At 40.7% G+C, this 18637-nt stretch overlaps 1 protein-coding gene across 2 annotated transcripts in view; it reads right to left on the bottom strand.

Annotated features, from left to right (window-relative positions):
- The window catches only part of SPECC1 (sperm antigen with calponin homology and coiled-coil domains 1), a 413523-nt gene that overhangs the window by 78845 nt on the left and 316041 nt on the right, over nucleotides 1-18637 (bottom strand). For both annotated transcript variants that reach the window (XM_074189253.1, XM_074189252.1), the window contains 2 exons: nucleotides 14477-14633; nucleotides 6857-6959 (listed from right to left, as the gene is read on the bottom strand). In XM_074189253.1, coding sequence (XP_074045354.1) covers nucleotides 6857-6959; nucleotides 14477-14633 — 260 coding nt within the window. The remainder of the gene's footprint in view (nucleotides 1-6856; nucleotides 6960-14476; nucleotides 14634-18637) is intronic.

Genomic DNA, 18637 nt, shown 5'->3' with positions numbered 1-18637 from the left:
GCTGCAGTTTTAAAAAGTCTCCAACTCATCTCAATGGAGCTCCATTGAGTCTCCTCCTAATAGGCTTTAGTTACAGATGTGTGAAAGAGTCTAGATGCTCAGGAGAAAAAGATTCCAAGTTCAAGTCTGAAAGCCCAATGATGGGAGGCTGAGTCATTCATCAGCATCATCCCCTTGGATGGTCTCTGAGGGATGTGTGACTTCAGCGCTGACCCCTAGATCGGTTACTTTCCTTTTGTCATTCCAATAGGGGATGTCTGCTTCCTAATGGTTCAGACACTGGGGGGACAGCGCCAAATGTATTGGAAATTCTCTCATGTCATTTTCTATCTGTAATATCTGAGGGGTCTTGGACTAGGGGCATTCTTGTCTTCCTGAATATCTCAACATGGAAGAGTATGGGTAGGAGAGCAAGACTAAAACAGTAGGAAGGGTCTAGGTTACAAAGACCTTTGAATGCCAAACAGAGCATTTTGTATTTGATCCTGGAGGTTATAATAAGGACTCACTGGAGGTTTGGGAGTGAGGATTGACTTGATTGGACTTTTTGGGAAAATCACTTGAATGGAGGTTGGATTGGAGATATTAGGAAGACCCAAAAAGGTTCCTGCAATAATCTGGGTGGGAAGTGATGAGGCCCTGCATGCGGGGGAGTGGGGGATGTGTGACCAGGGGAGTGCCAGAGGAGAAAATGATGTGTGCATTCAGAGATGCTTCACAGGTCTTGGCAATAGCTTGGATTGGGGGTGGGGCAGGGAAGTGAGAGATATTGTGAAGTCCAGGATGATGGACTGGGAGGAGGGTAATGAAATGGAATAACGCTTCAAGGCATGGAAGCAAACTTTGTCAGCCATCAAATACCTAATCAACTAAGAGGTACTGGCTTCCCAAAGATGCTTGCTATGATGGGTAGAGCTTTCTTCCACCATTGCTTGCCCAAGTCCTTTAAGGCTATAAGTTCATCTTCTCTTAGTTCTTTGTCTTTTGCCTTTATATGTGATAAGATTTCTCCAAGGGTTGGATTATAACCTATCCAGTAACTGGTCAACCAACAAGCATATTACACAAATGAATTGAAAAGCATTTAGTAGTGCTTCCTTATGACTTAATTCTGGAGATTCAAATACGAAAGAGAGATAGCACCTGTCCTCAAGAGGCTTGAATTCCAGGGATGTAAACAACACATGTAGGGGAGCATCAGTCACAGAAATTGCATTGCAGTATAGAAAGTTACAGGGATAGTAATTAGAAGCCATGGAGTAAAATAGATAGATCCCTTTTCTGGAAAGAATGATCATTTTGATCTGTTTATAGAAAAAGGAGAGAGAGCTTTGGCAAGGTAGATAAAGAGCTGACCTTGAAACTGGGAAAATCTGGTTCAAATTCTGTCTCTGACACAACTTGGTTAGGGGACCTTGGGGAAGTTCTGTAGGCCCTCAGTTATAGAGAAGGTACTGAGCTACACTAGGAGAAATTCTACCAATGAAATCCCAGATCTAGCCTTTATTAAGTTCTATACTTGTCTATAAGATCCAATGAAATGCCTACCTTCTTCCCCCTCTGCTTATCTCCATTTCATCTATCCTTCAAGGTCCACCTCTAAGGCTCACCTCCTCTATAAAGCCTTCTTGGCTAACCACCCCAGTTCAAGACCCTTCTTCTGATTTCTTACTTAAATTAGATTTGGCATCATACATAAATCTGTCAAGCTGGCCCGGTCTAAAAAAGGTCATCTACTCTCATGCCTTTATTTGACAGAGATTTAAGGTAGAAAGTCCTGGGGGGGGGGGATTTGAACCCAAGTTCTTTGACTACAGAGAGAGGGCTCACAGGAGAGAGATTCTGAAGGGCTTGTCTGCCTATGATTCCATGAAGTCACTTAATTTCCCTGTACCACACTATTTCCTGAATTGTAAAATAGGAGTGTTAAACAAGATGGTCCTTCCAAGGCCCCTTCTAAGTCCATATCTAAGATCTTATGCCAATTGTGCTGGGTATTCCAAAGGCACCCAACAAATAATGACTGATTGATATTCTTTTATGGCTTTCTACTGTACTTTGGTAGAGATCAACCCAAAGTGAGCATTGGAAAGAAATTGGAAGAATAAAGTGATGTAGGCCCAGTGGATGTCTCTGGTTGACTAATTCACTCATTGCTTTAAGTTACAGATACTGAGAAATAAAAGAGGCATCAGATCTGGGTGGGGGAAGATGGTATTGAGCCATCAAGTTTTCCAAACTACCTTTGGTAAGAATTCTTATTGGGGGTTCAAGGATGCCCAGCCTTGTAGATGTTATGGGTTAGTGAACTTGGAAAAAATGGCATCTTCATTTTTCACTGATATTTACTTTCTCTTGTAGTCTTATTTTATTTTTATTCATTTGAAAAGATTACTCCAAGAAGGGGTCCACAGTCCATCATATTGTCAAAAAGAATTAAGAGCCTAGGGTTGAATGAGACCATCAAAAAATTTTTTAAAATAAATTTGAAGGACAATTTTAAAAAATAATGTTCTCTCTGGAAATTTTGAGTTTGGAGTCTATTATTATTATCCCTTTAATTGTTGCCTCTTAAATCTTTCATCTAGATTATTTCTGATATTATTAAATGACCTCACTCTACAGCAGCCAAAATGATTTATTTAATGGGATAACAGAAAGTGTTACTCTTTCCCACCCTTTGAAAACAGTGTTTTCTATACATTAAGCCTTCATTAAGACCCTTCTGTTAAATACCAGGCAATTCCTGAAATCATCTTATATCCAGCGATCTTTTTACATTCAAACCATGCTGAAAAATTTCACCAATGTATCTTTTCCCCATTGTTTAAATCCTAACCATTATGAATATCTTTGAGAAAATGGAAATTTCCCTCCTGCCCACTGAATATCTTGGGTGCCATCTTGAAAGATAATACCATTTACAAGAATCAGGGACAAAGGAAACCATCTGGTTTTGTGTATCAAAGCTTCAATTCTGATGCAGTAATGGCAGGAAACAAGAAGAAAATGGTGGAAGATGATTTCCAGTTTCCTTGTCTGTGTGTGAGAGGAAAGGACCACTTCATCAGAGAATGCTCCCTGGAAGTTTGGGGGTGAGGGACAAGAGATGTAACTGGCAACCAGATGAAACAAAGGGGCAAGCCAAGGGTATTGTGGGTAGAATTAGGAATAACCAATAATAATAATAGTAATTTTTAAAGAGCACTTTAGGGTATGCAAATGGCTTTGCATGCTATCACATTTGATACTTATGACCCTGTGGGAGGTAGGTGCTATTATTATCCTTACTTTACAGATGAAGATAGTGAGGCTAAGCTGTTAAAAGATTTGCTTAGGGTCATACAACCAGAATGTGTCAGAAGTGAGAGTTGAACTCCTATCTCCACATCTCCATGAATCCCCATTTTATTTTTTTTTAAATAATTTTTCATTTAATATTTTTTTTCCTAATTACAAATCCCCATTTTTGAAATGGCCATGAAACATTTTGGGCTTTGCCCATTTTTTTTCCCTTGGTTTTCTAATTCTACCAAAAACAGCTTTAAAAGACTAATGTTTGGGGGGGCTAGGTGGCGTAGTGGATAAAGCACCGGCCCTGGAGTCAGGAGTACCTGGGTTCAAATCCAGTCTCAGACACTTAATAATTACCTAGCTGTGTGGCCTTGGGCAAGCCACTTAATCCCATTTGCCTTGCAAAAAAACCTAAAAAACAACAAAAAAAGACTCATGTTTAACAACTGGATCTCCGGAAACCAACACAGAACACTATATGTTTAATCTGCCTTGTTAATGTTCTTATCCTTCACTTATTAATGTACTTATCCTTCACAGATGATTAACCAAAACAATAAATGTTCCCGCTGAAAGTTTAACTAACAGCCAGATCTCTTGGTTCCACATACCCCTGCTCACAGTACCCTCAACCACAACCACATCATCAAGTGATAAGCAAATAGCTCAGAAATCCACCAGTGACGTTATCACCTCAGGTTGGAAAAATTAAGAGAAGACAAATTCTCAGGGATAAATGAGTTTGGGGTTTTATCCAACCCTAAACTGAGGCTGCTTTGCTCATTTCTTCATCAAGAAATATCATCCTCTGACTCAGGAGTGGAAATACCAGGGAGCCTCCTAGATCCTTGGCGTAATACAATTATAATAATGATAAGTATCTTTTCTATTTATGTTGGCTTTTTTCCCCAGAAGGACTCAGAGTTACTTCTTATCTGTCATCATCCTTTTCTCAATCCACCTCTAGAAGGCAGATTATTACAATCACTCATCATTTGCCAGTAAGAGATTTGATGAGGGATGCTGTGCTAGTCACAATCTCTGGCCCTCAGGTTTTTTTTTTTTTTAATCTGTAAAATGGAATATTGTTAAAATATCCCCAGTCCCTTTCTCAACATATTTCTGTGAGATTCAGATAATTCCAAAAATTCAAATAAGGGAAGGAATAAATGAAAAGGCATTTTATAAGTACTAACCCTAGGCCAAATATAATACTAATGCTTGTGTTTATTAGAATCCATTAGAAGCTAAGTTCCTTGAGGGCAGGGACTGTTTTTATCTTTCTCTGTATCCTCAGGACTTAGCCTAGAACTTAATGTTTCTTGGCTTGCTAGGTTACTAGTTTGATGGATTAAAAAAGTTGCCTGGAACACCAATAGGTGAAATGACTTCTCTAGGGTCACACAGCCAGTTTACATAAGAGGAAAGACTTGAATCCAGGTCTTCCAGATTCCAAGACTGATGCTCTATCCATTACACCACATACTGCCTCTTATCTGGCATGTTGTAAAAACTTAATAAATTCATGTTTGCTTGTCTGATTAAAAAGTTTACTTCGGATACTATCAAGGGTCACCCAGTCGGTGTCAGAGATCAATCAATTAGCCAATAAATATTTATTAAGTACCTACAATATACAAAGTTCAAAAACAGGCATAAGACAACCCCTACCCTTAAGGAGCTTACAATCTAAATAAGATTGCAAACAAATATATACAAAGCAAGCACTATTCTGGATAGTCTGGGTTTCCCCACCTGTGAGGTCACCACCTTATACTGTCTTTCACTGATGCTTCCATGTTCATCCATTGGTCTAGAAGACAACTTCTCTACCTTCATAGATGACCTTTGAGGCTTTCCAGACCATCTACTCCAGACTCTCACCCTTTTCTACAACCCCAAAGCAAAACATCCTGTCTTGGTCGACAATTCTCTATGTGTGTCATATTGGAAAGAAAGAAAAGAAAAATAAGATGATCGTTAAGGAATGAAAAAAAAAAGAAGAAAAGAAGGAAGACTGGAAAGAAGCTCAGAAAGACAAGTCAACTTTGAAACTACAAAATGAACTTTTTAAAGTAACTTCTAAAAAAAGCTTATCACATAAAAGAAAGGTAGTCAATGGTGTCTTCATGCATAAGACCCTTTTTAGTTCTACTATTTTTATAGTAAGAAGCATTTTATGTGTTTATTAAGTTCAGACTATTTTTCTAAAGTATATAATTTTCATAAGGTGGGAAAGATCTCCTTTTAAACTATTTCTATCACTAGCACTCAGCATAGCAGAATACACATAGACTGCTCATTCATTCATCCATTCATCCATCCACTCATCCAATAATGAGTTCCTCATCATGGTGGAGAGGGAGAGACTATATAGGAGAGGAATTTTACACCCACTACTAGAAAGTCATTTTGCCAGTTTCACTTGTTTATTTATTTATTTATTTTTGTTAAAAAGACAGGTTAAATAGTGAGAGGCAGAGCGTTGGAGCAGGAAATGTGGGAACACCAATTTCACTTCAGATTTCATTTAACACAACCCCCTCATTTGACAGAAATGACTATCTTATACAAAACAAATGAGATCAAGAAACCTACAAAAACCCAAATGAGGAAAATATTTGATTAGAAAAGGGTCTGGAGTTGATGTTAATATATATGGTTTCATAGAAAGTTGGCAAGAGTCAGGAAGACCTGGGGTTTGAATCCCCCCCACCCCCCATGGATCCATGTCACAGACTGCCTATGAGACAACAGATGAGTCAATTTATACTACATTTTGGAATTCCAGACATTCCCTAAGATCATAAGCTGCATAGAAAGTGCCAACCTGTACTGGCAGAGGGGTTTGCTCCTTGGAGAGTTCCCTATATTAATGTAATCAATAATTCTGACCAAGTTTAGTTCAAAACCCAAATTGAAAAACTTACATAAAATTACAAATTGAAAACAGTATAAAGGATATACAGTTATTATTGACCTTGAGTTTCTGGAACTTTTCATAAAACCCCTTGGACAGTTTGGAAATTTGGGGATATTTGTTTTGTATTATAGGAGTGGTGAATTATAGAGGGGAAACTGTAGGGATGGAAAAGTTAAGAGGGGAAGTCCTTTCCAACATTTATCAGTTTTTCCTACCTTCACCAGTTTGGATAAAAACAAATAAACAACCAAATAAATAACTGGATGATTGACGATAGCAGGTAACGTTTATATTGAACTTTGAAGCTTGCAAAGTATGTCACAAATATTATCTCATTTCATCTTCACAACAGCCCATGAGATAAATACTATTTTTATTCCCCATTTTACAGACGGGAAGATTGAGTCTGAAAAAGGTTAAGAAACAAATGCCTTTTAAAAATTAAAACTTACAAATGAAATGCTTACCAGGTTACCTGAGCAGTGACAGAGCATTTGGAAAGAAAAACAGATGAAAATGCCCAGGTGGGGGGTCTCTTAACTATTTAAGCCCCTGCACTGGGAGGCTGGCCAAACCCAAGCTAGTATATGAGTGCCATCATTTTGAAGCTCTTCCCAAAGAAACATGTTCATTCCTTACCGGATAGCCTTCTGTCTTCTTCTGACACCATTTCAGCAATGCATTCCGCTTAGAGCCGCCATATTCCCGAGCCAGGGCAGCCAGTGGATCCTTTCTTTCCACACTAAGGTTAGAGAAAACAAAGAGGAATCAAGAAGTTTCTTAGCACTGTCAATGACGTATTTGCTAAATGAGCACCTAGAGAAGAATAAACCCATGTCAATTGGGCTAGTCTGATTCAACAGAGCTAATTAATGGGAACAAAGAGATGAATTCAATGATTATTATATACCAGTACTGTGAGAGGGGATGGTATCATTGTTGGGGTAAGTTTTTTATTTTAAACCAAAACTAAACAATTTCAAAGATACTCTGGAATTTCAAAGAATGAGGTGATTGGGAACAAATAACTATAGAACTCGCCTCCTTCCCAACCTGTTTCTCTTCCAATTACCAATATTGCTACTAGATTTCATTCAATCTTACCTTGTTCAAATAATGAGTGTATAGGATCACCCATTGTCTCTTATCCAGAATATGTCAAATTCAAAATTCCAATTCTACAGTTATTGATAGCTTGTATTTACAGGTTTATGAATGCATAATTTTAAGAAACATAATTTCCAATTTTTAAAATATTGTTTTATAGAAAGTAAAAGCATGTTAAGATGGGAACATTTTAGTGCACTAACTCAAATACACACAACAATGATACAAAGGAGAGTGTTAGGAATCATATGTGTAGTGGAGGCCATGCCAAAGTCAGGGTGGAAATAACACAGGGGAAATATAGTTTGTGAACCCCTCAATATCTGTAGGAAAATCATTTTAACTGTTAATGTAATTTCTAAATAAGACAGTGGGAGGATGTAGAAGGAAAGTCTAACCCAAGATTGGTGTTTTCAATTGGTTTCAACGAATTATATTGCTTTAGATTTCTGTGGGCTCCCCTCCCCATTTTACATTATAATCCTTGGTGAATGAGCACATTTCTTATTGAGAGGCTATGATGTGCAGCATTTTAAGAACACTGGATGGTGAGTCAGATGATGTAGGCTTCAAATCCCAGCTTGGTCACTGCCTACCTCATCTGTAAAATGAGGAAATGTGATTAGATCTAAGAAACTTTTTAGTTTTAAAGAACTGATCTGTGGTCCCATATGAGCCATCCCACATACAATCTTTACAGTCTGTCTTTTCCCTTAGCAAAGTATGAGCTACTTGGGGGGAAATGACTATCTTTCTGGTCACCCTGTACATCACTCCCTATCTTGTACTCTATGATCCAGTCAAACTGGTCTTTTCTCTGTTTTTTATATTTCATCTACCACCTTCATGCTTTTGCTCTTGCTGTCTCCCTCTCCCCCTTGAAATGCAGTCCCTCTTTACCTCTACTTTGTAGAGTTATCTTTGCATTATTAACTTCCCCCTCACCCCCCCCCCCAACAATACAAACTCCTTGCAGACAGAGACTATTTTATTGAATCTGTACCCCTGGTGCCTGTACATTATAAAGGTTTGTTGCTTGGTGTGCACCTCCCCAAGAGCTTTGCACACAATAACTTTTGTTATGAATGGACAAATGACAGAATGAATGAACAAATAGAACAGACTTAGGAGAGAATGATTTTCAGTAGTAAAACACATTTGTTATATCCTCATGCTCGATATAATTTGTATAATAAACAACATAGTAATCAATATATTCCTCTGAGTCTTCTGTCCACTCTCCTGCTCAGGACATGTCCACTGAGATGGGCTCACTCCCAGAAGAGGAATAATGGCCACAACTGTGGCTAAAACTTGATATGAACCTCTAAACCTGCTGGTGGCAGGGAGGTGCAGTGGGTAGTGTGCAAGAAGAGCTAGAGGAGCAAAGTTTGATTCTCAGATCCAACTCTAGCTGTGTGACTCTGGATATATCCCTAAAATGAGGGTGTTGAATTTGATGGCCTCAAGGGTCCATTCCAGGTCTGATTTATGAGTTATCCTACTGGATATAAACCTGGGGCTTTAGGTTAAATCCCTGAAAGATGATTTCACATCCTCTCCCTCTGTTCTCTCATGTGTAGAGCAACATTAGATGTGTGATCTACCTGAATCCCCATAGCTGGTTTTCCCCAAACACATCAGGGAAGAGGCTGACCTCACTAGAACTAAGCATTCTCACTGAGAAGTTGGGAGTGGAGAATTTCCATGGAACAGTGATAGAGCAAAGATGGCTGGGCAGCAACAAGGACCCTGCTGCCACTGGACAGCAGGAGACTGCAGCATTGTTGTATCTTTCTCCAGGAGCACTTGGTGATGAGAGCAGGAGCCACTGGTTCAGTATTGGATACTCAGAGGGGAAAAAAACAACACTTGTCCCCAGAATTAGGAAAAGTGAGGGCAAGTCACAGGATGGCCAATATGGGTTCTTAACCTGTGTTTTGTCACAGGCCCCTCTGGTAACCTGGCAAAGCTGCAGAATCCCTTCTCAGAAGAATGTTTTTAAATGCATAAAATGCAATATATGGGATAACCCAGGAAACCAATTATATTGAAATACAGTTACCAAGGGCAGCTAGATGGCTCAGTGGGGGAGAGTGCTGGGTCTGGAGTCAGGAGGACCTGAGTTCAAATGTGGCCTCAGGCATTTACTAGTTATATGTCCCTGGGCAACTCACTTAACCCTGTTTATCTCAGTTTCCTCATCTGTCAAATGAGCTGGAGAAGGAAATGGCAAACCATTCCAGTACCTCTGCCAAGAAAACCCCAAATGATGTCTTGAAGAGTCAGACAGGACTGAAACAACTGAACAACTACATAATTATCAAGTTTACAGGCCCCAAGTTAAGAGCCCCTGTTCTAAGAGTAGAGCACGTATGTCTTAAGAAGTGTGTGTGTGTGTGTGTGTGTGTGTTGCGGGGTATATCTCTTTGCTGAAGAATTTTGAGAACGGGCTGTGTCACCATTGTTTAAAGGAGTTTTGAGAAGAGAATTTTTGTTCAGTTTAAGGGCTGGGATAGAAAGCAACTTCTGTGGCCCCTTCCAAATCTGTTTTTCTTTGGTCCTGAAGCATGGATGAATATTACTTTTAGCATCACAATATGCCAATGAACCTGGTAGAGATGACTACCTTCTTTCAACAAAGCTGTAAACTGAGGCACAGTCAAGTGAACGCAATCACCATGCTCTTGAGCAGTGAATCAGTCACTCCCACTTTAAGGCGCTATCCATTAGACCACACTGCCAGTCAATGTCAATCAACAACATTTATTGAACCCCTACAATGTGTAGGGAATTAGATGTTGTAGGGAGAAGTGTAAGGATAAGAAGATAGAGTCCTGCCCTCAAGAAGTTCACAATCTAATGGGAAAGGGGGAGGAGCTGGGACATACAGACATGAAAATACATGAGCATGCAGACAACATAAACATGAAAAAATGGGAAAAATACAAGACGATTTAGATAAAACATACAACAAAACAGTAGTTATGAAAATGGCAAAGTTCCTGGGAAATCAGACAGTGGAGCCAACCCCCTAGGAAGGCTGACCAGGGATTAAAGAATTCTTCCTGTCTCCAAAGTCTTAGCCATTGGAATAAGGAAGGGCAGGACTGGGGTGTCTGTCACCAATAGGAGTGGTGATGATCTGGAAAGAGGCATCACCAGGTTGTTCAATGAGAGCAAATGATACAGGTTCAGTTGGAGGCAAAGAAACGGATTAATGTATCAGACACATAAAACACTGACAGCTGGGGTCACATGATAACTACGATGTCAGTTAAATGAGCCCAAGTTGGAATTTGAGGAGTAACAAAAGACCTCTGAATTTGGCATCAAGGCAGTGACCAACAAGGAGCGATGGTGAATCACACTTCCCACCACTTCACAGAGAGGTGGTGGATTCGAGGGGCAGAATGAGGTATAGATTGCCAGATCTGGTCACTGCATTGATTTGTTTTTGCTTAACTGTACTTTATTGTTAGAAGGGAGGCTTCTATTACTAGAGGAGGAGTTGGTCCATTGGGAAGGGCCAGCTGAGCTATGGAAAAAAGCATCAGTAAATTTTTATTTTTTAAAAGACTAGAGGAGCAGTAGGTTTTGGTGGTGAAGAAGATGCCATATTCCTCTCAAGTCTCATTTGTGAAGCACTCTGCTTGGTAATGGCCAATTCTCAGAGATGCTGGAGGATGAGTCTGAATTTGAGACTAAAGGAGATCATCAGGAAGGCATTGTAAAAGGGCATGTGTGAGAGATACAGAGACAGAGAGAGAGACAAACAGACAGACAGAGACAGAGAGAGACAGAGACAGACAGAGACAGAGAGACAGATAAACAGAGACATAGACAGACAGAAAGAAACAGAGCAAAAGAGAGACAGAGAGAGAAACAGAGACAGAGACAGAAAGACAGAGACAGAGATAGACAGAGACAGACATAGACAGACAGACAGAAAGACAGAGAAAGGGATGGAGAGAGAGAGACAGAGATGGAGAAATAGAGCCAGAGAGACAGAAATAGAGAAGAGAGATAGAAACAGGGAGAGATAAAGAGAAATTGGGGTGAGACAGGTGGGGGATGATTTTCAAGGTGAATTATATGCTGTGGAAGCTGGAGTGGAAGCCAAAAACCTATTAGAAATGAATCTAAAATGAGGGGTGGTCAAGGAGAAATAGTGCAGCCAGAGAGAGAGAGAGAGAGAGAGAGAGAGAGAGAGAGAGAGAGAGAGAGAGAGAGAGAGAGAGCTCCAAAAGTTCTGAACACTAGGGAGTTAAGGCTGCCTCTTAGTGAAAGTAGACCAGGGTACCCAAATGGTTCTATATGGTAACAGTCAAAACAAGGAGAAATCTGGGGTGAGGCCCATGGACTCAGAGTGGGAAGGAACCCTAAATGTCAGCTAATCCAAACTCCCTCTTTTAAGGTTGAAACTGAAGCCCAGAGCTTCCTTCAGAAAGCATTTCCTGACCTCTACCCCCATCAGTGTGTATTTATTTTGTATATATCTTTCATTTAATTATCTGTGAACATGTTGTACCTCCCTATTAGAATTCATCCATCAGCAAGAATTTTTCAAGGGCTTATTATGCCCTAGGACAGGGGTGGGAATTGTTTTCTTTTACAAGACCATTTGGATATTATAACAAAATTCATAGGCCATATAAAATTATTAACTTAAAAATTAGCCAGGCATCTTTGGTCAAACATTTAATTAATTCACCACTTAAAAACTCCTAGATTTATTCAATTTCCAGTCCCCAAGCTAGGGATGCAAAGACAAAGACTGAAACAATCTCTACTATTTAAGGAGTTAACATTCTAACAGAATGCTAGAATGGAAATCTAGCTCCTGACTTGGGGCCACTCTAATTTGGGTTGTTTCCTAGCAAAGTACCTGCCTCCCACTAGGTGCTTACTAAATTTGTGAAGAGAGAGACTACCCAGAAGCTGATGCAGGGATGAAGAATGAAGGTGGTGGTGGCTGGAAGGAAGAGGCAGGTGATTAAACAAAGAATAGGATGATAGAAGGGGATGGGCTGGGGGTGGTTTTGAAGGTGAAGGATCAAAATCATGCTTCGGTTGTGACCAGAGAGAGAGAGAAATGGAAGTAACCAGAGGTAATTGAGAAGAAGAAAGGAAAGAGAGAAATGAAATGATCTCTGTTTTTGATATGCTAAGTTTTAATTGCTTAATGGAACAGTCAAATACAGGCAACTAAACAGTTTCCCAGTGAGGCTAAAGATTGTGTGCAGATAAAGACAGATTGGAAAATCGGGAGCACAGAAGAGGTAAGAGCCCCAGAAAAGTAGATGAATTGCCCAAGAATATCAGTATAAGGAGGGAAAAGAAAAGGTAGAAAGTCAGGAAAGAAAAGAATGGTCTGAAAAATGATGTGTGTCCTTCGGGATGGTTCACTAACTCTACATATGAAATCCTAACTCCTACCTCCAGGACTTTGCCCAGGCTGTCCCCCATCCCTCCTCACCTGTATCTCTTAGGTTCTTTACCTTTCTTCCAGACTCAGCTCAAATACCATTTTCTTCAGGAGGCCCCTCCTAGTCTCCCCCACTGCTGGTGTCTTCCTCTCATCCATGCTGCATTTATTGTGTTTGTACACTTGAACTGTACACTTGAATTCTCTATTAGAATTTAGGCCCCAACGGGGGAAGCTAGGTAGTACAGTGGATAGAGTACTGGCCCTAGAGTCAGGAGGACCTGAGTTCAAATTCAGAGTATACACCTGATACTTAGGAGCTGTTTGATCTTGGGCAAGTCATTTAACCTCCCCCACCAAAGAAAGAAAGAAAGAAAGAAAGAAAGAAAGTCATTTATTAGGTCATTATTAAGTGTCTGAGACCGGATTTGAACCCAGGTACTCCTGACTCCAGGGCCGGTGCTTTATCCACTGGGCCGGTGCTTTATCCACTGCGCCACCTAGCCTCCCCCACATACTTTTAAAGCAATTGTTTTGGCCCCTGACTTTACATTGCTTTCTCTAGAAATGAGAACCACTTCCATTAAGTTGCTTCTTATCTTTAAAACATCAGTAAAGAAAGAAAGAAAGAAAGAAAGAAAGAAAGAAAGAAAGAAAGAAAGAAAGAAAGAAAGAAAGAAAGAAAGCCCCTTGAGAGCAGGAACTATTCTGGGTTTTTCTTTTTTTTTTTTTTTCCTTGGGAAATATTAAGTTCTTAAGTGCTTGAGGACTGAGTAGATAAACCTTACATACAGCAACATATTGGCTGAATTAAACTAATAGTTATTCATTCTATATATATTTGCTTATTAAGTAGCTAAGATGAAATATTAGCGTCCAACACCATGGAAGTCAAGAAAGAGAGTTTCGAGAAGGGGGGGGGGGTAACCACAGAAAGTGTAGCAGAAAGACCAAGAAGGGTAAGTGGGAAGTGACTGTTGACTTTGGCCAAGAGTGAGAAAGGAATGGAGGAGCTAGAAGTCAGAGCAGACAGGTCTGAGGATCAAGTACTGAGAGAATGGAGTCTGAAGGGCAGACCCTCCATGAGTGGGGGACGGAGGCAGCAGGGAGCAAACTGGCAGTGGAGAGGAAGGAGAGGAGGGGGAGGGAGGGAAAAAGAAGGAAGAGGAGAAGTAGAAAGAAGAGAGGAAGAAGAGAAGGAGGGAGAGGAGGAAGAGGAGGAAAAGGAAGGAGAGGAGGAGGAAGAGAAGGAAGAGGAAAAGAAAGAGGAGAAGGAAGAAGGAGAAGAGGAGGAACAGAAAGAGGATAGGGAGGAGGAGAAGGAGGAGGAGGAGGAGAGAGAGCAAAAGAATGTTTGTGTATTTGGTTCCCTGATGGACACCCAATACCCAGATTCTGATGCCAATGGTCAATGCTTCCCTTTCTCCATTCTTGAAGAAGCTCATCCCAACAGAGCACCAGCTACTCTTTCTTTTTGTTTTGGAAAGAGGTAGAATGGCCAAGAGCCCCGAATCTTCTGGTATTGAAGCTACAGAGCGTAGCTAAACAGCTGGCCAGACCCTGGATGCTGTGTGAATGGGGAAGGGTTACATCGGGCACGATTAAATTGGAACGGGTATCGGAAAAGGCTAGGAAGCAAGGTCTGAGAACAGTGACTATATTTTTCACATCGGAAGTTAGTGCCAAATGTTTTTTTGACTTTCCCATCATTTACAGCATGGTACCTGAGTTTGCTCTGTGGTTTCAAGCCCCCAGGGGTAGGGGTCAGCAACCTGGCATGATTGAAGCCCAGTGAAGGGGGTCTGCCCAGGGACTCGAGTGAGGGGCTCTTACGGAGGTAATGGTCGGGTTTCAGGTCCTCATTTCTTCCCTTTAGGATGTCTGTGTGAACAACAACAAAAATCACCCATTTTAGACACAGAGGGATTGGCTAAGTAATCACTTTTCTTGACCGAATATGCGCATAGAAACAGGGTCTGACTGACAAAAGAGCTGCTAAGGACATTTACTGGTCATCATATTTTATAAAGACAGAATAACAAATTTTTTTCTCTGGAAGAAATTAGAGTCATTAGTGAAAGAAAGTTTAGTCATTATTAAAGACTTCTAGGAGGAGAGTCTGAAGAATAAAAAAGTCTAGTAAATTATACCTACCATTTAATAGCTGAAGAAGATGAAATTTCTTGTGAAGATGAATCACAAGAAATGTGGCCCTGCTGGGGAAAAGTGAGAGAAGAGACCCTTCTTTCTCACTAACTAGATTTACTCTAAAGGGTATAATCTTCTTTTTACTCTAACAATCATTGCACCCCACCCCTTTTGGTATCTAGTTAGAGGCAAAGATCACAGGATCATAGATTTGGAGTTAGAAAGGGGCCTTATCAGGCATAGGATAATAGGTTTAGGACTGGAAGGGAGCCAAGGTGGCACAGCAGACAAAGTTTTGGATTTGGGAATTAGGAAGACAAGTTCAAATCTGACCTCAGACACTTAACAACTATATGACCCTGGGCAAGTCACTTCCCTCTGTTTGCTTCAATTTCCTTATCTATAAAACAGAGCTAAAATCAAAAGTCTAAAGGCAATTAGGGGGTCAGTGGATAGAGTGCCAGATCTAGAGTCAGGATGACCCATCTTCCTGAGTTCAGATTTGGCCCCAGTCATTTATTAGTTGTGTGACCCTGGGCAAGTCACTTCACCTGGTTTGTCTCAGTTTCCTCATCTCCAAAATGAACTGGAGAAGGGAAATGGCAACTCACTCTAGGATCTTTGCCAAGAAAACTCCATTTGGAGTCAGAAAGAGTTGGATGTGACTAAAAATAAATGAACAACAACAGTACTAGCATCTACCTAAGATTGTAATGAGGAGCAAATGAGATCACATATGAAGCACACTTTGTAACCTTTGAAGTCTTCTATATTGAGATAGCTATTATTTATTATTATTATTAATATTAACAATATTATAGTGATGATTATAATAATGATATTGTGGTAATATTTATCATCATTGTTCTATTATTAGGTCACTTAATGCAATTGCCTTCATGTTATATATGTGTGTGTGTATTGAACCTAAGGGACATCTTAAGTAATGCAGTGGATATAGAGTACTAGCCCTGAAGTCAGGAGAACATGAGTTCAGATTTGACCCCAGACACTAACTGTATGACTTTGGACAAGTCATTTATCCTGATTACTTAAAAAAAAAACTAAGATCCAATCAGATGAAATATTTTGTCCAAGACCAAACAGTAAATGACAGAGCTAGGATTTGAATCCAGGACCTCTAACTACAAATATGGGGAATCTAGATTTCCACTGCTCTACCCTGCCCTAGAAGAAGGCAGTGAAAGCAAGACTGAGATGAAATTTCTTAAAAGAATCATGAAATTTCCAAGCTGAAAGTGACCCTAGGGGTCACTCAGCTTAAACCTCTGAATTTTCTAATGGAGGACAAAAGAGGCCCAGAGAGGGGAAATAATGTCCCTCAATGTCTCAGAACTAGTTGATGGCCGGCAAGAACTAGAATCTGCTCTTGACTCCCCAGTCCAAACCCCAGTCCTGCTTCTCTTGGGCATCTGGAAGAAGACCACTCCCTGGAACCCATCCCAGAAAAGGGACATAACAGAGTGTTCCTGCAACCCTTATTTTGGTCAAACAAAACTGGAATAACCGGCTCATAAAGAGCAGTAACAAAGGGGGCTATGGGGAAGCATGTGACAGCCCATGAGTCCCAAGACTCTGAGGCGCTTGACCCCAGTGTCCTTCACTGGCCAGGCCCTTGTCAGCCGAGGAAACAGAGTGGATGCAGAGGGGTCTGGGAAAGAGGGAAAGGCAGCATCACAGGTTGTTTACTCAGTGGCAGTGGCCTCCCTGTGGCCTCCACCCCGAGTTGCTCTCAGCAATTAAGATTCCCCTTTGTGAAAGATCGGCCATCAAGAAAGTGAAGTCATCCTCCTTGAGTGAAGTGAAAACAAACACTGAGACCTGAGGAAAAAAAGATGAAGGGTCCCCAAGATACAGTGACATGCCAACCAGCTGTGATAGCATTAGTCGGGGGAGTGCTTCTAACCACCAGACTCTCCCCATCCTTGAAGAGGGTCTTCTAAAGTGGTTGTGGGCTCCCTGGCCACTAGTTCCATTATGTTTACTTCAAAAATGTCACCAGCAGGTTGGGTTTTCCCCACTACCAAAAGGGAGAGCAACACTTTGTAGATGATCTTAGAGAGATGTTGGGGTTGAAAAATTCTTGACCCCATGTCCACCCTGGTGGAGAACTTCTCCTTGTATAACACATGTACAATTTGGTCAACAGACATTTCAAACCGCCACTGGAATGACCTTTATAGATTATGGGTCATCTTCACATCATGACAAGGCATTGGAGAATTTTAGTGAAGGGGGAAGTCCTTAACAACTTATTAAAATTAAGATGGCCTGACATATGGGCATAGCCTCAGTGAAGAAGTTCTCATTGGGGCAGTTAGGCGATGCAGTGAAATAGAGCACTAGCCCTGAGTCAGGAGGACCTGAGTTCAAATCCAGAATCAGACACTTAATAATTACCTAGTTGTGTGACCTTGGGCAAGTCACTTAACCCCAATACCTTGCAAAAACAAAAAGAAAAAATTCTCATGGACTATGACTTGTTTCTCTCTCTCTCTCTCTCTCTCTCTCTCTCTCTCTCTCTCTCTCTCTCTCTCTCTCTCTCTGGAAAATATTTTAGTGCATCTTCTAGGAGAATACAAAGGAAAAGAAGCATAAGAAATAGGAGGCTGACCTATCTGCTAAACCCTAAAGTATATATTCAAGGCAGCCCCTCTGAATCCTTTCTCTTTTCTCCCATATCCCATTTTAGTTTGGTTTTATTAAATCCAACAGCTATCAAACACCCACTGTGCGTAAGTCACTAGGAGAAAAAAAGAGAGAAAAATTGGAAACAGTCCCTGCCCTCAAAAAGCTTTTATGACTCTGGGTGATATAATAAAGTTAAGTGAATACAAGGTTATTTGAAGGGAGATAAGTCACCAACTCTAAGGGAAGAGCCAGAAAAGGGTTCGTAGAGAAAGTGAATCATGAAGAAATATAGAGGTTCTAAGGTCTCTATAGAAGTGAGAAAGGGGACTGTTCAGGGCACCTTTTCAGAAACTGTTAGTAACTCTTAAGTCACATGAGGTATTGTATCACCCAGACTGTGTTGGAAGTGAGCCTTGCTCCCAGTTCTTTCTGACTAGGAACAATCCCATCCTCCAAGCTTGACTGCCTCTTAGGTCACTCAGCATCCTCTCTTTGGTTTTTTTCCTTATTTACAGAATAACAAGGTTGTACTTGATGTCCCCTGAGCTCCCTTCCTGCTCTTCATCTAAGACCCAAGTTGCAGAAGGACTTCAACCATTCATTGGTGAAGAATCCTATATCCCTGACTCTTCATTGGTGAAGTAACCTGACAGAGTCCTAGATCCCGGACCTCCGACCACCAGGGCATCACTGGCATGCAATGTGACCCTGGCTGGTTGATGGTTGGCTCACCAGAGAGAAGTTTCTGGCAGGTTCCTACCAGTTTGGAATGGTATCAGGCAAGGGCCCCATGGTACCCTTCCCATCTACACTCTGAAGACCAGCCTTGATACATTGGTTACAAGCTGTTAAATTCTTTGACCAGGGCAATTTTAAAAGACCGGTACAAAGAGGTAGAAGGGTTTGAGTCTTCATTGAGGGTGGGCACACCCATACCAAGGAGATCACAGATCCTTCAAGTCCAAAAATAGGCTTTACAACATAATACTGAGAAAATTCTGTTTTCAAATGAACCATTTTGAGTAGCTGTGATGGTCCTCTATACTCCAATGGATGGTTTTCTCTTGGTTCTAGAAAGCTAAGCT

Source organism: Macrotis lagotis, chromosome 5 (assembly GCF_037893015.1).
Source record: "Macrotis lagotis isolate mMagLag1 chromosome 5, bilby.v1.9.chrom.fasta, whole genome shotgun sequence".
Classification (NCBI taxonomy): Eukaryota; Metazoa; Chordata; class Mammalia; order Peramelemorphia; family Peramelidae; genus Macrotis; species Macrotis lagotis.
This window is presented reverse-complemented; position numbering and strand designations above follow the sequence as displayed.